Genomic DNA, 25,949 nt, shown 5'->3' on the forward strand with positions numbered 1-25,949 from the left:
GTGTTCAGCAGACAAACTCAATAACTTGAAAGGGCAGCGTGAGGGACAAGGTTTCCTCCCCTCTCCCACTCCAGACTCTCTCTACGGAGATTATTACCGAGCCCTTTAACGCTGTCTGATGAGCAGTCTCTCAAAGCAAACCGCAGACTCCACAGGCAAGCCCCGGCAAACAAAAGCAAACTTATAAAGCGTGACTTTAAAGAATTGCCTCGAACTCAATTGTCTGATGGAATCAAGCAAGATTGAAAACCTAATATATGTTTAGAGGAGATTGGATCAAGCTGAAAACAAAGTGCACTGAAGGACATTATTTCCAATTCCTATTAGAAAGAAGTATCTTGTTCTGTGCTGCATTTGGATATATAAAAGACGAGCTGCAGCCATCCATTAGAGCTGCTAACCTCAGCTGTGTCCGGCACATTAACCATAGGTATCTTCAGGTTTGACAATTATCTGTCAAAGCTCAGCTCAGGGATGAAAAATGTAGTGGGTGTGCACAGTGATATATCACTCTCTAAGAACTGAATAACTCATTTGCAGAAAAGATAGCACTACTTCATTCACAGCACATGTCAAAGCTGTTTTGTTACTTAGGTTTAGATCCTCTCTTTCTGACTTTTATGTCATCTTTCTTTGTACTTTTCAGGCCTCAAAGAGGTATTCTAATGAAACAATCTGAGAGGTTTAGAAGAAGAAAATAAATCTCTTTTTGGTATAATTCATAGCCAGCCAAACTGAATTATAAAATGCCTTACAGGGACGTTCATCCCAAAATCAGAAATACATACTTTTCATCTTACCTGTAGTGCTGTTTATAAGATAAGATTGTTTTGGTGTGAGCAGCTGAGTGTTGGAAGTATCGGCCCAAGAGATGTCTGCTTTCTCACTAAGATAATTGAAACTAGATGGCACTCAGCTTGTGGTGCTCAAAGCGCCCAAAACTTAAATTTGAGAAACTCACAAGCAATTTCGCTTTCCAGAAATCATGACCTGGTTACTCAAGATAATCCACAGACCTTGTTGTGAACAGTTTCATGTAGGAAAATATTTTCTTTCTACTGAACCACACCCAGGAAGCACAGTGGTGGGTTTTCTCTGGGTACTCCGGCTTGCTCCCACAGTCCAAAGACATGCATGTTAGGTTAATGGGTGTCTCTTAATTGGCTGTAGGTGTGAATGTGAGTGTGAATGGATGTCTGTCTCTATGTGTCAGCCCTGTTATAGTCTGGTGACCTATCCAGGGTGTTCCCTGCCTCTCTGAGAGGCCCCAACCCTGTTTACTGACCCAATGTCAGCTGGAATAGGCTGATTTTTTTCTTGTGAGATAATGGAAAAGTTTTACCTCTTCAGACCTCTAAACAGTTATTCAGATGAAACAATCTGTGAGTTAAAGCGCAGAAAATCACTCTGTAGTTGAGCTGCTATCAGCTCATATATACACATGAGGCATACTCAACCCATGATGAGTGGTCATGGCCACTAGTTTAGCGTATAAAATGCAGAAAATAGTGTAGAATGCCCTTTATGGTTTCTCAAGAGCCTGAGGTCATGGTTTGAAATTGCTTGTTTTCTCCTTCCAACAGCCCATAAACCAAAGATATGCAATTTACAGTGATGTAAACAGGGTTGCTGAAGATACTTGTGTTAGATAAGAGAAAAAATACCAATAATAATAATAATAACCAATAATATCATTTCCAATACCACGGAGAGAAATTGACATTAAGGGCATAGTATTTAATTTTTTTTATTAAAAGATAAATATAGTAAGGCCATAATATGAAAACAATGCCATATCTGGTTAGGAGCAGAGAACAGCAGAATGACTTCCGTAAACACTGATAAAAAAGAAACAGTGAGAAAGTGTAGCTGGTATTGATACTGTGGAAAATGCAAATTGAAAGTCTTTCTACTATATCAGAATCAATTTGGATTGATAAACTGATGTTTTTGACAACTTTACAAGCTACTTGAAACCTATGCAAGCTACCAATTGCTTCACACTGAAAGAAGCTGAACTGCAGTAAAGCTACCCTTAGAAGAAATCTGATTAACTAAAACTACTTTGTAAAAAATGATCAAATTGACAATGTACATGTGGTACAAAATTTTAACAAAATAAATTAAATTAAATTAATAAAGGAGTCACATGCAAGCAAAATAAATAAATAGATTAATAAATAAATAAAAATAATGAAAATAAAAAACATAAATGAATGAATAAATCAATAAATACATGAATAAATCAATAAATAAAATATGAATGAAAGACACGTTTTTTCTTTCAAAAAGTGCCCACTTAAAAAGAACAAACTTTTTTTTAACCAACTTTTGTTAACAACAAGCATTTATCAATGCTTCTGACTAATTGTGGTCGAAGGGAATTCGATTACACAAGAGAAAAAATACAAATTAAAAAAATCAATAATTTCCTTCAAAGGCCCAGAATTGTTTGGAATTTCTGCCGTCAAGGGTGAAGGATTCATTTCAGCATTTGTGGGGATATCTCTTATTTTATTGACTTGATTTCTTGGATTCTGGCAAATGTTTCTGCACCAGTTTGTTCCTTTTCTATTTCATTTATGCTAGAAAAAATAATGTAAATGAATGTAGTTGAACTACCAGCAAGCTACTGTGAATAGTTGTAAAACTACTAGCTCACTTGACCCTTTGCTAAGCCTTGCCCCTTTGTGATGGCCCATCAAGTTGTGGGAGCTAGCACGGAGCCCACAATGTCACTAACTGCACTCCCTGGAGAAGTATTATCAAATTTCTCAAAAGATGAAAAGACGATTTAAGAGAAAAACAGACAGAGGGGTCTATAATAAGTTTCTGAGGGATATATCAGAACTCACATAGCAGCAAAAACAAGATAAATGATAAACACAGAAGCTAAAGCTGAACTATAGGCTACAGCTCACAGTGTAAAAGTGACCCACCACATCTCTGGCGATCAAGATAGGAGACGATGAATAAAAGTGAAAATGTTGCTGATATTCAACCAGATGTATGTCATGGCAGTGTGTGCAGATGAACGGTATTTGGTTTTCCCCTGCTGCACTGCCAGACACCAGAACTCCGCCAGCGGATGGGCAGAGATCTCCAGGGGAAGCCAGTGTCTGCACACACAGTTGGTTGAATATTACAAAAGTTTGCCAATGAAAAAAGTGGGCCTTTATTCAGTGTTATGATCATTAAAAAAACGAACAGCATGTGCATATATTAAGTAGGCTATACCTTCAGTAACCTGCCTAGTTACCAAACCCTACCTAGCTACCTAGTGAGCAAACCCCATGGCAGCTGTAGCTCAGAGGTAGAGCTGCTTGTCCACTAATTGGAGGATCTGTGATTTGAACCCCAGCTCCTCCAGTTGAAGTATCCTCAGGCAAGATACTGAACTCCAAATTGCTCCTGATAGCTGTTCCATTGCTGTGTGAGAGCATACCATTTACAATTACACCCATTTACCATTACACTTATCAGGGTTTGATTTTGGTTTCGGAACAGAGAACAAATGGCTATTTCCCTTTGTCAGAGCTGGCCGATGCCACACGATTTGGCCAGTCTGCATTTGAGGGGCAGGACTTAGTGAAGGGTCATTTAAAAGGAGTTAAAAAAATTACCCAACATTGGTTATAAAATTGAGAAAAATGGCAAATCCTCACATTTTAGAAGCTGGAACAAGTAAATATCTCTCTTATCTGCTTTATACTTAAAATGAATTACTAAAAAACATAAATTATCATTGTTACAGCTCAGAGGAATTAGTTTTGTCCACCACATATTGTTCTGGTGAATAGATGTTCAGTGAACAAGTACATACTTTCAGGCTCCAAGGCGTCCTTGAAAAAAAAGAAAGATGAATAATCTCTCAAGTGTGACAGAGAGCTCATTGTGTTTTCTTTTTGCAGTTTGGTGCTAGCCAGACATTGCCTAATTAGTAGCTAATTATTACCAGTAGTTAATTATCTCAGATGCCAGGAAGCCAAAAAAAAAAAGAAAGAAAAGAAAAGCGACAGAGCTGGCAAAGCAACGGATAGAAGAGAGAGGGATTCCCGTAACACAGACGAGACGAAAGCCCTCAAGGTCACTGCCACTCTTTGGAAAACAAGTGAAACATGATTAGGGATTAGGGGATGTTTTGGAGCTCTGTTGTCGAAGCTGCCTCCCTGTTGTCCCGTCTGCCCATCTGATCCTCTCCTCTTTCTTCTCTGGCTTTCTCCTTCTTTCTGATTTCTGTCTTTCACGGCTCTTTACCCGTTTTTGCATCCTGCCCTGAAACATTTGCCGTACCTCGCTTCTGAACGCTTTCTTCCCATCTGCTCAAGGTTTTGACTTGCCAAATTTCCCTCCTTCTCCTCTCCTTTCTCTCCCTCTAACCCTCGTCTTGTTTTCTGTGCGTCAGGATAAACTCTCAGAGGAAGTGCAGAAACAGCATGATGGCCCCGAAGAGAATGGCTCCCTGCCGCAAACGGAGCCAGACCCAGGGCTTGATCCTGATGCCAGCCAAGCAGAAGAGGACAAAGACAAAACCAAACTCCTTCTGGATCGCCTCAAGGCCCTGGAGGTAACTACCTCGCCACCTTTACCACTTTCCCTTCTTTTCCTTTGTCTCTACATACCGTCTTTGTTCTTCTGCCGCTTCCTTCCTCTTCATCCACACTTCCAGCCACCCCTGGCTATCCTTTGTGGCCAGTCTGTCTGCCAGTTGTCAGAGTCCTTGCTCAGTTGTGTCTGAAAGCATGACAGCTCATCACATTCTCTAGTCTTCTTCGTTCGGAGAGCAAAGTCATCCTGTGAGAGTTGCCGCAGGGGCCTTGGGCTGTGCTCCAGCTTTGGTTTGTTTTCCTCCGTGCTCGGGGGATTTGAGCTGCACTCCGACACGAGCCCCCGAGCAACAGCCGAGGCAGGAGCGCAGCCACAGTGAACCACGCTGATTCTTTTTTTTTTTTTTCTGAAGCCACCGGACACATCCTCTCAGATCTCTTCAATTAAAGGACTCAGACTTAATTAAATTAGGCCACAAGTCTTACCTTCTCAATTCTAAGTGGCTCCACATGGCCTGTGGATGTTGGCATGTGACATAACGTCTTTACATCATCTCAAATCATGTATTTTTAGAAGGACAGTAAAGTATTCAAGAAGCTGACACCCCCTTCTAACAAGCTGCTTAAGTATTCTTTCAGTGCACACACATCAAGAAAGAAAAAAAGTCTAACACACATGCCTCCCTGATAGAAAATAGACCCTAATTAGAGCAAAGTGGCAGGTAATTGCCTCTTGCTCCTCAGCTGTAAGTTATCTTCCAAAACTGGCAGGAAGTATAGTCAGCCTGTCCCGCCGATCCACCTGATGAAGCGCATTACCTAAACATTACATTTTAAACGGCTTTATCGAAAGTTATCTGCCATTTTTATTCCATTGTGCCGTGCCGGTGATGGATGCACCGCCGGCTAAAGCAGCAGGAGCAAAGCAGAGGCAATACATCACTGCCCTGCGTTGTGCATAAACTCCACTGACGCTAAGTAAGCACTGCCCGGCTCTTATTTCTCCTGCTCAACTGATAGTGTTCATTAACTTGGCAGGCACGCACTGTGGTCTATAACTGGGGCTTAAATGAAAACACTCAGACTTTGGGAGAAATGCCTGCTGGTCATCTTACTTGTTAAATGATGAGAACGTAAGTGCTAAAATTACCCATGTGGCCTCAGAGGACTACTTACAAAGTGCTTCATGGTAAATCTTTGGCTTAGAATACATTGCATCATACAGAGACTTATACTGTAGTTTTATAGTACAATTTGTGTTTGTATTTCCTTATCAATACTAAGAAAGGTATTTTTAATGTTTATGTCAGTTGCTAAAGATCATATTTTCACAAGTTTTTGTGTCTTAGTGACTAATGGGAACAACAATTTTTGAAATTGGTCCAGTATTGAGTGATAGAGCTGCAGGCAGTAGGTTGCAATGTAACCAGTTGGGGCATTTGTGCACCGTCAATTTATGTCCACTAAAAGTGCTTGTTTTTGCCACTGACAGGCTCAGATTGTTATTCTAAGTGTCTGACAACATTATAGAAAGGATCCCAACAACAACCTTTATGTTGTCGTAAGAGCCAGATCCTCTCAGTTTAACCAGAAACAGCCCCAAAATGGCTGTCACCAAACCCACCAGACTCCATATAAATAAACAGTAATTTTATTGTAGGAGGGGGCATAATGTGGGTTGTGTCACCACAACCTGCAGTATACCTCCCTCAAATCTCAAAAAACAAAGGAAGCTACAGTCTAATTTAACTTCTGGGTACAGCTAAAAAACAACAACCTTAAACTGGGGTTGGGGTTCTATCCCCATAGATAGAATCTAAGTATAAACAGATTTTTTGACCTGATCTCTTTTGTCTTCCTCCAAAACACTGATCTCTGTAGGGATCCTTTCTATACTGTTGTCAGACACTTAAGGTAACAATCTGAGCCTCTCAGTGGCAAAAAGCACTTTCAGTCTTCGTAAATTAGCGATGCCCTGAGTGGTTACATTGCATTGTTGTTCCCATTTTTCACTTACATGTAGACACGCAAACATGGAAAAATAGGATCCAGGTTGAAAAATACCTTCTTACCTGTTAACAATTTAACCAGTGTGTGTTAACAAGTGTTTGAGACATCAAGGATTCCCTTGGTTTCACCTTCAAATCACTGTCATTCATTCATGCACGTTATGTTAACAACTTCCACAAGCCTGAGAGCTGCCATGGAGACATAATCCATCACAGTAAACATGGTTATTGCTCTGCATTTATCTCTTTGTTCTTGAAGTGACTGCTCTCATGTCAGTGTGTGCATTGTGCTGCGCTTGTAGACAATCTCCTGAAGCAGCAGCAGAAAGAAATGGAAATAATCCCTAAAAACTGTGTCACCTCTCAAATGTTGTTGTCACATACATGTCTGTCTGTACAGTCTGTGTAAGCCAAGAGAGGTTTTCCATTGAATCAACTATAGGATTCTATCGAGGGAACAATGATAAAGGAAAATGTTACAATACTCTCTTTGGTAAATCTAAATGACATTGAGATTCTCATTTCAACCTTTTAAAGGCTTTTGTATCATTGACCAATAAAGCTGCAATAACTTTCATGTCAGGTATCAGGTAACATAATACCACTTAAGTTGCATTTTGTTACTTTGGCCCAGAGAGTCAGATAACACTTCAAATAACAGCTACTTCAGTTGCAAAAAGAGCTCTCATGTAGGTGTAGTACTGACCGCATGGGTGGATTATGAGAAAATGGGCACAGATATGCAGAAAGGTTCACAACCTCTCCTACAAAGGAGGAAGAAAACACTCTTTGTAGAAGTTTTGCTCTTGTTTTTTTTTCTTTTTTTGTGTGTTTCTTATGGTATTTTTGTATGTGGTCATTTTGTGGGTTCTTGTGGTGATTTTGTGTATTCAGTAAATTTGTGTCACATGGCAGTAACTTTTCATCTCTTTGTAGTCATTTTGTTTCTCTTTATAGTCATTTTGTGTTTTCTTGTGGACAATTTGTATAGTCTGTGATTGTTTTGTGTCTTTGCAGTCATTTTGTGTCCTTTTGTGGTTGTTTTGTGTCTCTTGGTACTCATTTTGTGTGTCTTTGTCATCATTTTGTAGTTGTTTTGCCCCATAAATTGGTGTCTCTTTGCAGTTACTTTTCATACCTTTGTGCCATTTTGTGTTTTCTTGTGGTCATTTTGTGGTCATTTTGTATCTTTTTAGCAGTCACATAATAATAATAATAACACATTTTATTTATAGAGCGCTTTTCAAGGTACTCAAAGACACTTTACATTGGTTAAAAATGTCTCTTTGTAGTGATTTTGTGTCACTTAGAGGGCAGTTTGTGTCACTTTTTGTCATTATGTGTGTCTTTGTAGTCATTTCGTGTCTCCTTGTGGTTGTTTTGTGTCTCTTTGTGGTCGTGTTGTCCCTTTTTGTTGTAAATGTGTGTCTCTTTGCAGTTACTTTTCATATCTTTGTTGTCATTTTGCATCCCTTTGTAGCCATTTTGTGTCTCCTGGTCCTCATTTTGTGTCTCTTTTTAGTCATGTTGTATTTCTTTGTGGTCATTTTGTGTCTGTCGGTATTAATTTCGCGTCTCTGTGTAGTCATTTTGTGTGTTTTTGCGGTCATTTTTTGTCTTCTTGTGTTTTTTTGTGTGCTCTTTGTAGTTTTGTGTCTTCTTGTGGTTGTTTTGCCCTTTTTTGTCGTAAATTTGTGTCTCTTTGCAGTTACTTTTCATCTCTTTGTAGTCACTTTGTGTCTCTTTGCAGTCATATTGTGTCTTCTTGTGGTTGTTTTGTGTCTCTTTGCAGTTACTTTCCATCTCTTTGTAGTCATTTTGTGTTTCATGTAGTTGTTCTTTGTCTCCTGGTACTTGTTTTGTGTCAGTTTGCGTCCTCTTGTGGTTGTTTTGCGTCTCTTTAAGGTCCTTTTTTGTAACTTTGTAGCACATTTGCATCTCTATGGAGTTATTTTTCATCTCCTTGTGGTGATTTTGAGTCTTGTTCTGGTTAGTACTGTACATGTTCGTTTGAGTGTCATTATGCGGGTGAAGGCCAGGGGGGGCCCTGAAACTTTGGGCCTCTGGGTTTATGCCCAGCAGGCCCATTCATCCATGCTGTTGAGTTGACAAAAAAAAAAAAGGGAAAAAAAAGGGATTTTATCTTGATTTTTTAAATAGTTTATGACAGGAATATGCCTCATGCGTAAGTTTTAATTATAGATTAATTAATAAACTGAGATAAATGAAAAAATATCTCTAGTTGAAGATATCCCCTAAAAATAGAAATTCCAGCCACAAAGACACACAAGATTTCTCTAATTATCATTCATTTCATTTGTATTGCCCATCACCAGGCTTCAAGGCTTTAATTAGTCAGTGTTTCTCCCCAGCATAATTAGAATGTTTTGGGTTGTAATTATGTTTCCCATGTTTTCATCAAGGGATTGGTAGTTTCTACTAAAGGGCAGAGGGCGAGAGAAGCATGGCTGGCTGACAGCTCCTAATATGCTGCCTGCCACTGACAAATTGGAAACTCCTAGAGATCAATAGGGCGCCGCCTCATCGCTTGGCAAGTGGAGGAGATATTCTTATTAGGTCCAAACTCCAAATGGCTCGCTGCCGCCCCAAAGTTCAGCATCATAACTTCCATCCCCTTGACCTTTCTCTCTGCGGTGCTTTGTAAATTTTTTATTGGCCATCCTGGTTCAGCCCTGACATATGACCTTTGTAAAGTAACTCTCCCCTTAGCTGCAGCTCTGCTTGATTGCTACATTGCTGTTGTTTTGTTGCATCACATGTAGTCACTGTGAGATTCGTGCTGCATTGACCCTGAATGTATCTGTGTGTTCTTTGCAGGAGAAGAATTCTGCTTTGGCCTTGGAGAATGAGAGCCAGAGGGAACAGTATGAACGCTGTCTAGATGAGGTGAGTGTTGTTTATCTCGTCTCACTCTGATACACATTCAAGGACACCATATGACTCGCCAGATGTTTTACTTGCCTTCGAAAGTTCACAATTGTTTGCTGAATTAGTTAAGACTTCATGTGAACGGAAAGAGCAGTATTATTGAGGTTTTAATGAGGTCCTGCAAAGCACACTGGGTCTCCCGCAGGTTGGCAATTTACTCCAACCACAGCTTGAGGGAGGCAGTTAATTTAGAAAACACTATCAATTTTTGGGCACTAAAATATCTCATTTTCATGAAAAGGCTAGCATGTTTTAGCTGCACTAAGCTAAACCAAGCTTCAGCATGAGCTGCCTGAAGTCTGATTTATGTTAAAGGTCCAGTGAGTTGGATTTAGGGGGATGTATTGGTAGAAATTGAATATAATATAATAAGTATGTTTTATTTAGTGTATAAAGAAAATATTTATCATCACCTTAGAATGGGGTGGGTATATCTACATAAGTGGATCCTCATCCACGGAGTTTGCCATATTGCATCGCCATGTTTCTACAGTAGCCTAGAGTGGACAAACCAAACTCTGGCTCTAGATAGGGCGATTCATGTTTTCGTATCGACCACCATAGTTAGCCTGTTAGCGACGAGCAGCATCAGAAAAACACTGATTTGTAACAAGTCTGCTTTATGGTTTTAAATCACCTGGTCCATTTGTTTTGGAGAGGAAGAGACCTCTGCCAATAATTCGACTACCAGTACAATCCCCCTGAACAATGAACACTAAAGGAATTCTATCAGGGAGAAGTTTCAACTGGTTGTAATTTGCAATCCTCGCCACTAGACACCACTAAATCCCACCAAATCTTTCATACTGTTACTTTAAAAGAGCAGTGAATAAGACTTTAGAGGCATCTAGTGATGAGGATTGCAGATTGCAACAAGTAACAAGCTTCCATGTGCCAAGTGTGAACTCCTGTTTAGAATTCCTTCAATGTTCATTATTCAGGAGGTTTAACCAGGAGCTGAAAAAGCATTTCCCTATTGACCATCCTTAAAAAGACAGGTCACAGGATATCACCATGAACTGCAAACAGGCATCAGTTATTAGGGGTGGGGGGGAAATCGATGAAAAGGTAATAAATCACAGTATATTGCAACATATTTAAAATTCTAACCCTTATCAATTATGATTCTTTTATTATGAATTTTTAATCCATGGTGGTTTTAGTAAACAGAGAGCTGAGCTGGAAGGTGAAGCGTTCAATTTACTGGTCCATCTACGTCCCAACTCTCACCTATGGTCATGAGCTCTGGGTAGTGACCGAAAGAATGAGATCGCGGATATAAGCGGCCAAAATGAGTTTTCTTCATGGGATGGCTGGGTTCAACTTAGAGACAGGGTAAGGAGCTCAGACATTCGGAGGGAGCTCGGAGTAGAGCCACTGCTCCTTCCCATCAATAGGGGTCAGTTGAGGTGACTCGTGCATCTGATCAGGATGCTTCCTGCTGCCTCCCGTTGGAGGTGTTTTGTGCACATCCCACTGGTAGGAGGCCCTGGGGCAGACCCAGAACATGCTGCAGGGATTACGCATCTCATCTAGCCTGGGAACACCTTGGGGTCCCCCAGGAGGAGCTGGAAAGCGTTGCTGGGCAGAGGGACGTCTGGGGTGCTTTGCTTGGCCTGATGCCCCTTCTGCGACCCGGCCCCGGATAAGCAGATGAAAATGGAAAAAAAATGAATGGATGGATGGTGGTTTTATACGTGCACCACTTTCCTCAAGAAAAGCAATTTAAAAATCTGTGACGTCATCACACTGTTAAGTCTATGAGCCAAGCAGGAACTAGGACAAACATTACTGCACATATCCAGTAGGCGTGGAAGAGCGTGGAAGTAAACCTGGAAACTAGAAACTTTTTTTGATGTATGCACCAGGCTAGTAACTCCAGTGGACTGAATAGGCGCCATCTTGGCATTTGGTATCTAGTTATCATTATATATCTGTGGCAAAGACCCACTCCCTATGTTGATATAAACAGCTCATTCTGAGGTAATGTAAACACAATGATTCTTGTTTTCAGGTGATTATACACTAAAGAAAACATAGTTATTATATTACATGCCATTTTCCTCAATATAACCCCCTAAATCCTACACACTGGACCTTTAAAAACCTTAAAGGCAACCAGGATACTTGTTATTTTTTATGTTTTTAAAGCACAATTTAATTTTTAATGTCAGAAGGCCTTTTTTGATGCTCATATAACAGCAGAAATGCCAGAGAGGATGTTTTTGCTGGTAAAATCCTCTGCATGTAGCTGTATAGTATACAAATGCATCACCATCATACCTATATTCAGTGGTCACAACAGGTTATTGTTGTTACTATTCGTAGTGTGTATTAAAGTTTAAAATGGGGCTGTTAAATAACCTTAACCCAATGTGAACTGGTATTGAAGCAACAGTTTACATAACAATGGCACTCGTGTGCCCTCTGGTTATTTGTGAGAGCTTGATAAGTGCTGTTTAGGGAGCCACAAGAGGGAAATAAACCAGCCCGGCTCTCGGCAGTGCCTGCTTGCTGAATCACTCCGGGAGGGAGGGAGGGGAGCACCACTAAAGGGAAGTATGTCCAGCAGAGACAAGTTGCCCAATTTGTCCTGGAACCAACGGGCTCAGCAGACTGAGCAGAACTGCTGGAGGGCAGGAAAGACGGGTGAGAGATAAGGGGGGAATGGAAGACGAACAGAAGATGGGGGGGGGGGGGGGTTGTTTCGTGATGCAGCTGTGTTAGAGTTTCCTCCATGGATTGTATATGGGCTGAATTCAGTCCTCGTCTCCTTTCTGCTTCCTTGCCCTCATTAAGATGGCTCAACTCAGCTTTGCTGTGTCTACTTGTCAACTGTTTTCCTATGTGGTTGACTTTTGTGGAAGGAGGGCTTGGTAATGATCCTGTTCTGATGATGGAGGCTGTGTGTTTCTCTCTTAACGACTGCACAGAACAACAGTGGAAAACATTTGCTTTGTAACAGAAGGGACAATTGTTTTTTTATGTCACACCAGCTGCTTGTCTAAATTTTAGCACGTGTACAAGCTCATTTGTAGTTTAATTACTTGTGTCAAAGTCATATAACATTCAAATCCTCTGTCCGACACCATTGTGTGGGGCTTTATTTGATCACTCTGCTATTTTAGACGATGTGTATCTTGCGGTCCCAGCAGCAGGGCTCATTTCACCATATTTACTCTCATTTCTCCTCATTCAATAAACGAGAGCGAGGGCACTCAGAGGAACCGATGTGGCTTCACACGGTATTAATGAGCAATCAATGGGCAGTAATCGGAGCTGCTTCTGCATCGGCGTTGTGGTCTGAAAGTGCGGGCGGGTGTTAGCCGCTGTGAGACCCAGACGCCTCTGCTTCTACATCAGCCTGTCGATACCACCATTAGGAAGTGAGAGTTAAACATTGTAAAAGACGTGTGTGTGTAAAAGAGACACACACCAGATCAGGGCCTGTAATACAATGTGCCATCCCTTAAGCTTATGATAATTCATCTTATGTGTAAATTGGCTGAGGAAGTCCTGAGGAAGTGCAGCGTTTAGCAGTGCAAAGTCAGCCTACAGAGGCCTGTAAGGGTCATACAAGGTCATGAACAACTTGTATAATGTTCAATAATGCTTTGTCTTTCTTTCTTTGTGTGTTTTAGGTTGCCAATCAAGTTGTGCAGGCACTTCTCACCCAGAAGGTGTGTCTTATTTCCATTTTGCTCCTCATATCAGATCCTTTAAAGGCCCTGTCTATACAAACACAGGTATTTTTCAAACAGATATTTTACCACTGTCCACATAACCTTTGTTTTATAAAATATCTCCATATACACTAGAACTTGCCTGATATCAGACAGATTTGTCAGCTTGTTACACTTCATCTCCATCTTCAGTCTGACATTGAGTTCTGTGGGGAAGGGTGATTGGATTTTCACTTACGTTTTACGAGAAACCAACTTAGCCATATGAAGCTAACATCATCATATCTACTTACAACAGCCTCGATAGCAGCATCTCTCCTGTCTATAGTGCTTGCCATTGTTGTTACATTGTAAGTCATTGGTTCCAGTGCACCACTTGACAATGCTTGACAGTGGCGTTAGTCCCACCTGGGCTCTGATTGGCCAACTCTTTGTCAAAATTAAAGTCATCTGCTACTTTGATGTTTTAATTGTGGGGTACAAATGCACATGTTCTAAATATGAAGGGGGTTGTGTCCTCTGTGTCCCTCCAGAGATCTACGCCTGTGGACAAGAAGCCAAAACCTAAAGGGATATATCAGTTGTCAGAAATATCTGTATTTGTGTAGACGGGGCCTAAATAACCCATTAAAATCTCACATTATAAGAATAATGACGTATGTGATTAGCAGTGTTTTTATACCTCATACAAATACAAAGACTGAACATAACACGCTCAGAACAAACATTTTCACTGATGCCCCCTGTGTTCTCACTCAGGATCTGAGAGAGGAATGCATGAAGCTGCGAACTCGAGTTTTTGACCTCGAGCAGCAGAATCGGGCGCTGGGTATTCTGTTCCAGCAACGGATCAAGCCTGCCTCGGACCTGCTTCTCCAGGTATGTTGCGCACACAGAGCCCAGCGCTTTGCAACCATTATCGCTCCAGTTAGCATATAGCATATACTCTCTCTTTCCCGGCCTCTGAGTGAAGCTGCAGCTCCTCCAGTAAACAAACCCGAGTGCTCATTCCCATGCATTTGAAGTTGTTTTTCATTTGGGTTGTTATTAGACGGCTCTGGGGTCTCAGCTGGAGACAGAGGCTGCAAAGACGACTGTAAATACTTTGATTTGGAATACAAAAAAAACTCTCTTTTACATCAATCTTTATCAATCTCTCACTTCACCAGAAGCTGTTATTCTATTTTGAGGCAAAGATAAAGGCCTTAAAGCAGAGATCCCTTGTAGTTGTTTGGGTTTGTTTATCATGCATCACGGTTCAGTCTGAGGTTGCATGTGTAAAGTTTTTTATTTTTATGGTTTCACCAAAGACTCTCTAGTGTACCAAGATGTACATTAAACTTCTGCTAAGTATTCAGAACAGCTTCTAAAAAGGTAAACTTAAATTTCCTCCCTGGTGCCCCCTTAATAACTTCAATAATAGCACCCTGCAAATCAGAATAAAATATGCAGCTTTATACCGATTCTGACTCTGAGTAATGTTTTTGCTACATGGAGAGATGATTTGTCTCCTTTTCATCAGACAAAAAAAACAAAGATATGAACCAGCAACCATCTAGTCTCTCTTCTGAAAACACTGCACACCAACCACTGTATTTATATTCTCCACAAACCCCACATTCTCCTATTTGGAGTGGCTGAAAATTGCCTCAGTTCATCTTTTCGGTCCCTTGGAAAACACCAATTTACTGAAAAAATGCCTGTGTGTGCATTCCAGCGAGATTTTAAAGGTGTAATTGTGAGACAGACAGACCTGCCACTTTCTGCTACCCATCTATTGTAAACAGTGATATAGCATTGCAAGGTCAGTTTGGATAGTAGGGTTTCACATAATTGTGTAAATTGTGTCTCCATGCTGTCGATATGAAAATGCAGAAAAGAAAATAGAGTAGAAGCTGTCAGTCCAGCCAGACTAGAGGAGATGGAGAAAGGATGAAAAGACAGGAGGCAAGCAAGGGTAGATAAGAAGGGAAGGACGGGAGGGTGAAAATGGAGAGAGATGAGATAGCAGAGAAGCACGGGCGCCTGAGACGACAAGGAGGTAGAAGTGAAAAACTAAGGGCAAAATAAGAAGGGGCAGAAATGGTAGATAAATTGAGTAAAAAAAAAAAAGGAAAGAGGAAAGAGAGTAATACGGTTTGGGGTGTGTCGGAAAGCTCTCTGACAGTTCCTGCTACTTTCAAGACCATTATTGGACAGACAGGAACATTGTCAAGCCAAACTGCAATATAAAAGGCTTGAGGAGGGATATTGATGATATCACTGTGGGGACCAAGAGGCGCAATCGAGCTGGAGACGAGAATTAAGGCCCAGCCTCTGTATAATGTGTTTTTCCCTTTTTTCCTTCTATATGATTCAGCTGAGATGACATGCCGCTGTGATGATTTGGTGTTGACGTTTGTGTGTCCACGTTGACACATCTTTAAACATGTAGGTTTTCCCACCAGAGAGTCATTTGCCTGGCTGCTCATTACTTGATAAAGACATTGTCACCATCAGCTAACTGGTGATTCAGTGTGAGAATTAATCATAATGTGATCACGCTGCTCCGGATGTGCTGTACGTCCATTATGAGCTCTCCAGTCATGTGTGGGAGAGCTGTTAAAACATCTATATTTATCACAGGGGACTGGAACTTCCAACAGTATGTAAATCAGAATTGTTCCTCATGTTATCTGTCTTCTCTAAACCAGTAGCACACATTATAAAACCACCAAATATATGTATACAAAAAGAAAGATGGCATATTTTAAAAGCAGTAGTAAAATAAAAATTATTTCCACTCTCGTGTCTGTATGCTGAATATAAAGCTCTGTGGAGGGCATGCAGTGTTACCAGCTCTTTTTCCAATGAAAGTAGCTCGCACTCCAAATGTTGCTTAGAGTTGCCGGATAAAGTCATATCCCCCTTTGCATATTGGTGACATCAGCACACATTAGGAGCAGCTAGGAAACAAAACGTGCATTAGATGGACTGTATTCATAATAAATACACCACAATAATATAAATCACAAGCACCAATTAATCAGTTGGTGAAAATGAACACATACTTTGAGCAGCAGCAGTGACCCACCATCCGACGCTGGCACACCGTGAGGATGGAAACAGAGGGTTCGGCTGGGTAGGAGCACCTGTTGCAGCAAGCAAACACACCTTCTGTGGTCATTTTGACTTGACCAGCAGACTTCACTACAAGCCAACTGGTTGTACACGTGATGTGCTTGGGAACTGCCCATTGGTCCGACAGCCCATTGGTTCGACATCTCATTGTTCCGACCATATTAAACTCATTGTTCCGAAGTCCGTTCCGAAATCATCATGATGCCCTGTGGTTAAGGTCTGGTTAGGTTTAGGCACAAAAACCACTTGGTTAGGGTCAGGAAAAGATCATGGTGTGGGTTAAAATGAAAAAGAAAGTGACAAACACATAAGCCGTGAACCTGCTCCACCTCAAGCCGGTTGCGGCGCACCATACGCCCGCCGCAAGCCGTTCAGCACCGCGGACAGTCGGACTAATGGGATGTCGAACCAATGGGCTGTTGAACCAATGACATGGACCCATGTGCTTTACGTTCTAAAACTAGCTGCCAGTGATTTGACAAGCTAAGTTGCAGGTAACACCATGAGCGGCTTGAGTCGAGCTTAGACTGGCCAGTTCACACTGCTGCAACTTTTCTCTGCAATGTTCTAAAATGGTTTTGTCTTGTTGCGAATGTTTGGTCTGAACTGGGGTTTATATATTAGAGACAGGAGATATCAGCATGTGGGTGCTGCTACATGTGACAGGAGGTAGGGAACAGTGGTGAGGCAAAATGGCAAAATGTTGGGTGACTTTCAGAACCGACCATACTATGCTGGTTCCCTTGTCTGTTTTTCCAAACTGGAAGTGTAACATTGAAAACACACAATCCTGATTGTAGGCTCAGTCAGGATGCTCAGCGGCTGATGTTAGCTGCGTGTTTTCAACTGTAGTCCACAATGTTGATTTCAGCTGAGATGCTAATTGAGATAAATTGGGGGAGGGCTGTCTCAATCACACAGAAGGCGTTGCAAAAATGCCAGTGGTTAAAAAAAATTTAAAAAAAAAAAAACTCTTGCTGTTCCTTTTTATTGTTGCCAGGCAACCACCCCATCACCTCCTTACCCCAACCTTCCCGTGTAATCAATCTACCATTTAGTTTTTTATTTAATTATTTATCTTTTTTATTTATTTTCACAGTAATTAGTATCTAGTACCAAAAATGCTCAGGCAGAGGGTACTTGCTGCACCTCTGGTTGAGCGTCAGAGACTGTCAGTAAATAGTTTGTTGAGCACAGGGAAACGGAGATCTGTGTGGGTACATGAGACCCTAAAAAAGAGGGCGGATCACGGGGAGTACCACTAGTTGGTCCATGATGGCCGTTTCAAGTACTGCACTTATATGCTTCCACGTCTGCTGTTTTCTGTTGAGATCATGGTAACTGCAGTTTGTAAAGTCGTATAGCTCTGGGTATCCAGCAGCCACTACCACCAGTTTCTCCTCCATTGTTTACCAACTGTAAACTTGTTGTCGTGACCACCACAGAAGACCCACCTCTAAAATGATCCGATTGGACAATGGAGAAAAAGGGTGAGATGACGTAGGGTCCTTTTCCACTCTGAGTTGAAGTTTTTTCAACTTGAGGAGTTCAGAGAGCTACGGCAAAAATGCCAGGTGCCTAGAGTGCAGAAACAAGAGGCTCAAAGCAAAACAAAAATAGTGACAAAAATTACAAAAAGCCACTTCCAGCTGCTAAAACGCTTTCAGTGTGATAGGGGCCATAGCCTACTCAAGAGCCTGCTAACTTAGCTTAGCACAAAGACTGGAAACAGCAGGAAACTTGGCTCTTTCCAATGCTGACAAATTCTGCCTACCACATTTAAAATACTTTTTCCCCCTGAATAACAAATAAGATATAATGTGTTTATTAGTGGGTTTTAGAGGTGCCCGGACTTTTCGACAGAGCCAGACCAGCTGTTTCCCACTGTTTCCAGTCTTTGGGCTAAGTTACACTAACTTGCTTCTGGCTCCGGCTTTTCCCCAAATTATTCTTTTATGCTCTCTTTGTGATAAGAAGAAGAAAAATTTGTGAAATCAACCTTAATGGCGGAGGTTGAAGAGGATTTTTATGGTAATTCTGAAACCAAACCGACACCCTTGTGTAATTACAAACAGTTTTCACATCTCATTCACTAAACTATCTAGACTTTCCAATAAAATATGGAAATAACTTTTTAATTTCTTCTTTCTCCTGGAGCCTCAAGCGGAGGGAGACTTAATCACCCCTATGAGTGTACTGTTTCCATCTAGCTCTGGACCTTTTGCTTATCAGTAATTAAACATTCTCTAGTTTCCCCGTGGGCATCTTGAATTTCTCTGATAAAGAACCATAGCGCTTTAATGAAAGCTTTACCAGTTATGCACCTTCGCCACGTTCAGCTAAATTGTTTTGAGTCCAAAAATGCCAAGTTTTCATTTCAGAAAAATCTGACATTTGCCGTTTCAAAATAACAATGACGGTTGTTTTCTCAAGCCATGCACTATTTGCAAGCCAAGGGAAAATAACTGGTGTGCAGTCCCATCCACTTATGCTGCTTATCAAATGTGACAGGCAAGTGGCAACTGAGTCGCCCATTACTGGGACAAATACTCAGTGTTTCTACCTCAGGGCCCCAAGGACACAGCATGAACGCCATGACCTCATTACTGTTCATGCAATTTTGTACAGCCAAACGTGTGTTGCTGCCACAGCTGTCAGCGGAAAGTTTCTGCCCTCCCCCCAGAAAAGTTGGAAATTTAAACAAATGATGCCACTTTTCAGTAATAGCGGTGAATTTATTTAAATTGTCATGAAGCTTTAGAGATATCGAATGACTTTTTTTCAATAGAACTCCATAAATCTCACCTTCGTCTTGTCATATTACAGCTGAGCCTTTGTCTCATATCTTGGTGTAGTTTAATGGGCTGTGTGTAGCTGGAGCTTTAGGAAAATCCTTTGTGATGAGTCAGACATATAGATCGGGTCACGCAGGTGAGCATCGTGTGTGTATGAATTTATGCGTGCGTGGGCGTCTGTCTTTTCTCTCTGACTGCTCGTCGACCCGCTGTTGTGTGTATGCGTGGGTGTGTTGCGGTGGTTTTCGACAGCGGGTGCCAATACTGATGTATTTGTTTGGAAGCTGCCTATTGCTGCTATTCTGGGCTGTTATTCATTATCTTGAAATATGATCACTGTCAAGCCAAAAATGACAAAGAACAAAAACAGGAAGACTCTTACTTTTTCTTAAATGTGATGCACGAAACTTCTCCATTGGCTTTGAGACTATAATGGATGTTAACTAATAGTTGAAGAGGACCTATTATGTTTTTCCTTATTTTCAGAAATACATATGATACTACAATGATAGATGTTTATTTAAAATGTGTCCAAAGTTTTAAATAATGAGGTAAATGTATGCAAAAGCAATCCCTGTGAGGGGTAAACTCAGGCTTCAGACCATTCTGAATACCATGTTTCCTTTGGCTACAAGCTGACATTAGATCGTGACAGACTTCTTCATATGGTCATCTGCTATCAGCATGCTACTGCGAGTGTTTAAGCAGGATTTATACTTTTGCTTCGAAATTATGCCGTACCTACGGTGTATGCTCTGCTTAGAAGCATACCCTACGCTGTAGCCTGACATGCACCTCTCCAGTAACCTAAAAGCAGGCAAACCATTTCCCTCAGTGCAAACAAACCTTTTATTTACTTTTATCTCACAGATCAAAAAGAAACAATAAAGTGTGAAGACAGTAAATCCCCCACAAAATGGCATTTTATTTCCTGTGTGTAATTTAAATGAGCAAAGAAAAACTCAGCTAGCCCCTAGCTTAATTTAACAATGTAAAATGCCATAGGCTTTGTGCTAATAACGTTAGCATTTTATATTTGTGAGGAAAATCTGTCCAGCAAAAGACAAGTGTTCTGTCTGTGAATCTTAGGTGTTATACTGGGGCTGTTTTGGACACAATTTTCGCAATTAAGTATGTGTGTTTTAGTTGTATTTTGAATCAATCAAACTTCACAGCACTATAAAAAAAAAAAAACACTGCCCACTAGCGTTTTGGAGGTGTAACTGTTGAGTGACACAAGCATGCCACCGCACAAGAAAAAAAAAGGTGTAGGCCAGCTATAAATCCGCCTTTATATTACATAGACTACACTGCTACATGTAGCAACGTGGTTATGTCAGGAAACGTATTCCCCATTTACAGACCATATTTGTGTTAAATTAAAGCTTTAATTGGTGGTTTTTCATGATAGTTACAGTCATTCCCCGGCTGCAATTACAGTCCAGAGAGGCTGAGATCCCAAAGACCTAAAAACGCTGACCAATCAGAGCAGTCAGAGGTTTTCAGAAGGGGTACTTAAAGAGATAGGCGCTAAAACGGAGCATTTCAGACAGAGGGGTGAATACAGGTGTTCCAGCACAAACAGAATAAGGAAAATGAAGTGTTTTTTGAACATTAAATTGTGTAAACATGTACTATTAGAAACCCAAAATACAAGCATGAACCCCAAATTGAGCATAATAGCTCCTCTTTAATAAAGAGCCAAGTTTGCAGAATATGTTACAATCTTTAATATATTAATTTATGACTTTGATCTTGGCCTCAAGAACTGTGCACACTGCCTTGTCATCTACCGTTTCCTTCGACGATCCCCCCCCCCCCCCTCGACCCTGTGACACTATTGACTGAATGCTTGATGAGGATGCTGAGGAGGTGAAATCCTGCACCCTACGATAAGATCAGAACCTCCCGTGACACCTCAGCCACTCCCATCTCTCTGTGGACAGCAGGGAGGCCTGTCGATGCGGCATTGGAGCTGCACAAATTTCATTTCATGATCTGGGATGAGAACAATGTGGCACTTTGAGTCCAAGCTAGTAAGACAAAAATGACTGATACAGATTAATATAATGATAATTTTTAAAAGAGCAATGCCCATTAATCTTTACAGTTAAAAACAGCCCAAGTGTGACCTGGAAAAGGTAACAACTGAGAAATCCTGCACAGTCTAAATGCCTTTGAACTCAATTGAACCATATTGTAAAGATCATGCAGAGCTTGACGTTTTATGAATCCCAAAAATAGCATGAATACTTATTACTGTGCTGAAAAAGCACTGAAAGTGGGCATCGATCTGTTTCCATGGCACCATTACCACCTAGTCACTGAAGGTGAAAAGTCTTATTCACATGCGCGCTCTAATACAAAAGAAGCTTTTTGGTTTGGATGTTCTGTGAAAGTTGAAGAGAAAAACGTGGGATGGTTATGTTTTGGCCACAGGCGCAGTGATGCAGGTTGTTTGGTCTTAAGAGACAGAAGAAGCAGTTAAGTTTTGGTATCATTAGGAGCTGTTTTCTTTCTTTTTTTCCCCCCGCACCAAAATGTTCAGAGGACGTCTTTCACAACAGAGAAAAAGTCAATACAAACTGTCAGCAAAGAGTTTTATAGAACACAATAAAATGGAAGATGAATCCACCGGCTTTTATTTTAAAATGTTTATGGCATTGATAGAAAATTTGAGCTGTTGGTTTTCAAAGCTCAGTCTCCATTTGCTGAAGGTGACTTTCACTTTTATAACATGCAGTTTTCTTGATAAATATTTTTTTCTGCTGCAGGTGCACAGCATGAGACGTGCATTTCATTTTAATGTTAGAAAGTGGGACTGAAATATATCACAGTGCAGAAATACACGTGTGTGTGTGTATACACATACTCCCTGAGTGAGCATTAGTTTTACCCTTGGCAGGAAACGCAGCGTAAGATCAAGTGTTATGTTCCGGCATATTTCCAGTTTAAGTTAATTTGAGCACAGGGAACCCAGTGTAATTAAGTTCTGAGATTAATACACGGAAATGTATTTGGTTTTGTGTCCTTTCCTCTTAAGCACAGGAGTTAAATAACAGACAAGACTGCAGACTAGCATATGAATTAAAAAAAAAATCAAAGGAATCCCTTACTCCCTGATGCAATTATTTCCGATTCACATTAATTTTTTTCTGGCCGATGACATTAATGACTTTGAGCAAGGGGTATGAATCAGGGCTCTGTGTGGCGCCAGTGGAGAGAATCTGATGGGCCGGCAAAATAATGCTCTGCCTCAACATCCTGTATGGCTTTTAGAGAGGTTGGAAAACAAATTCTGATTTTGTTTGATTTCATTTTGTTGACACTTTTATAACTTGGGAGATTTACTGTAAGGGATCACAAAGTGGTAAAAAATATATATTGCATGTTTTAAAGTTGATGAAATTATTGGACTTGGGAGGAAAAAGAATTCTCCCTACTTTTTTGCTGTTAGTCTCAGTCATATACTGAGGCTCATTTTAAAGGGTAACTCCACCTGGACCTTATTTTTCCATGTTTTTCTGTCGCAGTGAAGAATGGGAACAACAATTTGTTTTGAATTGGACCAGTATAAAGTGAGAGCGCTGCGGCCAGCAGCCTCAAACAGGCCACAAAATAACTACTTAGGGCATTTGTCACGTTCAGTTTACGTCCACTAAAAGTGTTTGTTTTTGCTACTGATGGGTTCAGATTGTTATTTTAAGTGTCTGACAACATTATGGAAAGGATCCCTACAGAGATAGACCTTTTTGTTGAAGAGTAAGATCCTTTTTGTTTAATCAGAAACAGACCCAAAACCCGCGAGACTCTATTTAAATAAATAGTCATTTTATCATAGGGAAACACACTTCAGTTAAAGTTCACAGAAATAAACTGAAACTCACAAAAAGCATTCTGGTTTTTCTTTCCACTGTTCCAACAACACCAACTTAGGTGTGGTTGAAATTAACCCTTAATTAACACATTTAGATGTATGCTGGCTCTCTTAATGCTAACATTACTGTTTATTTAAATGGAGTCTGGTGGGTTTGATGATGATGATTTCAGGGCTGTTTCTGATCAAACAAAAAAGGATCTTATTCTTTAACAAAAAGGTCTATCTCTGTGGGGATTCTTTCTCTGAAATCGCCATCACCTGACCTGCCAGACTCCATTTAGATTAATTTTAGCTAACTGGGTGACTGTTCCCATTGACTTTGAATGAAGACCGTTTTCCTATGTTAATATTACTTAATTAAAAAAAAAAAATTAAATGGAGTTTGGCGATTGGAACTTTGAGGCTGTTTCTGGTTAAACAAAAGGATCTTACTCTTTAACAAAAAGGTCTGTATTTGTAGGGATCCTTTCCATAATGTCCAACATTTATAATGACAATCTGAGCTTGTCAGTGGCAAAAACATTTTTAGTGTACCTACATTGAAGGTGCAAACATGCCCCTAGTAGTTACATTGCACTCTGTTTTGATCTCCTCAACACTGGACCAATTTCGAAAATTGTTGTTCCCATTAGTCACTTACACACCAAAACATGGAGAATTGGGGTATAGTTTGAAAAATACTGAACTTACCCATGAATATCTAAAGTCAAAATTCACTCTGGTGTGTCCTTTTTGCCTTTCAGAAACTCCACTCTCGGATCATGGATCTATCTGCGGCAGATTTACTTCTGGAGCCAGAGAGAAGCAAGGCCTTCTTGCTTTCCAGGAATACAGACTCTCCCTCCAGTGTAAGCTTAATGGAAAACAAGGATTTTTTTTTTCCAGCCATATAATTCGTCCAGGTAGCATAACCGCACCCCCACCCCCCTCAAGAAATCATTACAAGATATTAAAATACAGACCTAACTATCTGAAGCCATGACCCCTCCTCTGCTCTCAGCAGGAAGAGCTGGCAGTATCACTTGGCACAAAGAGGAATAAATCCTTGTCATATTACCAGAAAACCATCGATTGAGACTTGCAGTCAGTAAAAATGACTCGATAGGACACAGTGGTACATTAGTCATCTTATGTATTATGCATTAAGCCCTGAAAGTTTGCTCCCCTCTTTTACCCTTTTACCCCTCTGAGAACGCCACCTGATAAACTCTAATGTGTGCTTTGAGAGCGGCAGAGGAGGAGGAGAATGAAATAATAATGGCCGAGATGTGAATTAACAATCATCTGGTTATCTAAATGTGCAAAAGTATCACATGTCCTTAAGTGAGCTGTTATTTGATACACACACTTATATGATATTGGTGAAATATTTCATATCTTATCTTGCATAAAATAACTTAGTAGTAGTCAAATTCAGATGGAGAAACATCTGCTGTGTTGCAATGACTGCATAGGGAAATTTGATTGATATTTTTAAATTAAGTTTGAAAAGTGCATTGCCTTGACATTTTGGGAAACTTTCCCAGAATGTTTGATTGGTCTGTCAAGTCTGTTAAATATCTCTCATCACAAAATTAACAGCAAGATAACCATTAGATACGCAACACTACCTGCCGACATACATCAAATACTCTTAAAGCAGGAAAAGCTCGATGACTTAGTTGTAGCTTGGATGAGCGATCTTCATTATATGACAGTTACTTAACAATTTTAGGCCATGACTATCTCATTTCCATATGATTTTCACACCTTATATCCAAACATAATGTCATGTCTCTTTCTTTATCTCATAGGAGGTTCAGTTGAATGGAAAGGCAGGTCTCCCTGTGGCCAAGTGTCTGAGCCAGCTGAGTCTGACAGTGCCGGCGCCTGTATACCCACGCAGCAGCTGTAGCAGTAGTGAGTTGTCCCTGTCAAGTGCGTGTAGTGAATTCTCCAGTGGCTCCTACACCTGGAATGATGGACGCTCCTGTGGGAAAATGGTAAACCCTCTCACTCTATAATAGAGACGGTAGCTATGGCAGTACAGTAGCACATCAAGATCACTGGTAGAGATACTTTTTGCTGGCTTTTTCAAAGAACCTAATTAATCCCTCATCTTACTACCAGTGTGGTAAATATGAAACAAAATGGAGGTAAAGATCAGCCCGGTCGCCAGAGGAAATTTTGGCATTGTACGTTTCTGCAAACCACAAGTATGTTACATCTGCACATTTCATATCATGACATATAAATGTTTCTAAAGTGACAGTACATGAGCTGACTTTGTCATCAGGAGGTGGACGGGATGTTTGATGGCTTGTCTCTTAGGCAAGACAGCTGCCATGTTGCAGACCACTGTTCAAGACCAACGAACAAATAAACAGATTGTTTTGAAGCAAGTCATTGTGGTGTTTTCATCTGCTTTTTAGGCCCCAAACATATATGTTTTGTAGTGACCCATTAGTGTTTTTCCAGCGGATTTTTGGGCTATAAATGTGGATGCTTTGTTGTGACCCATTGGTGTTTTCCAGCGGCTTCTTTGGTTACAAATGTGGGTGATTTGTAGTGACTTGTCCGTGTGTTTACAGTGTTGTTTTTTTTTAAGGTCTCAAATGTGGGTGTTTTGTAGTGATCTGTTGATGTTTTTCCAGCAGCTTTTTAGGCTTCAAATGTGGGCATTTTATAGCGACCAGTTGGTGTTTTTGTGGCTGCTTTCTTGGCTTTAAATGTGGGTGTTTTGTAGTGTATGGTCTGTGTTTTTCCAGTGGATTTTTAGACTTCCAATGTGGGTGTTTTGTAGTGACTTGTCTGTGTGTTTCCAGCATTTTATTAGGCTCCAAACATGGGTGTTTTGTAGTAGCCTAAGAAGCCGCTGGAAAAACACCAGTCACTGGTGTTTTTCCAGCGGCTTCTTAGGCTGTGTGTTTCCATAGTTATTTTTAGGCCCCAAACATGGGTGTGTGTAGTGACCAGTTGGTGTTTTT

At 40.6% G+C, this 25,949-nt stretch overlaps 1 protein-coding gene across 5 annotated transcripts in view; it reads left to right on the plus strand.

Annotated features, from left to right (window-relative positions):
* The window catches only part of LOC117250035 (nck-associated protein 5-like), a 253,092-nt gene that overhangs the window by 188,328 nt on the left and 38,815 nt on the right, over positions 1-25,949 (plus strand). For all 5 annotated transcript variants that reach the window (XM_078165590.1, XM_078165589.1, XM_033615986.2 and 2 more), the window contains 6 exons: positions 4,406-4,567; positions 9,395-9,463; positions 13,147-13,185; positions 13,948-14,067; positions 23,727-23,831; positions 24,777-24,965. In XM_078165590.1, the coding sequence (XP_078021716.1) occupies positions 4,406-4,567; positions 9,395-9,463; positions 13,147-13,185; positions 13,948-14,067; positions 23,727-23,831; positions 24,777-24,965 (684 nt within the window). The remainder of the gene's footprint in view (positions 1-4,405; positions 4,568-9,394; positions 9,464-13,146; positions 13,186-13,947; positions 14,068-23,726; positions 23,832-24,776; positions 24,966-25,949) is intronic.

This window comes from Epinephelus lanceolatus, chromosome 24, assembly GCF_041903045.1.
Source record: "Epinephelus lanceolatus isolate andai-2023 chromosome 24, ASM4190304v1, whole genome shotgun sequence".
Classification (NCBI taxonomy): Eukaryota; Metazoa; Chordata; class Actinopteri; order Perciformes; family Serranidae; genus Epinephelus; species Epinephelus lanceolatus.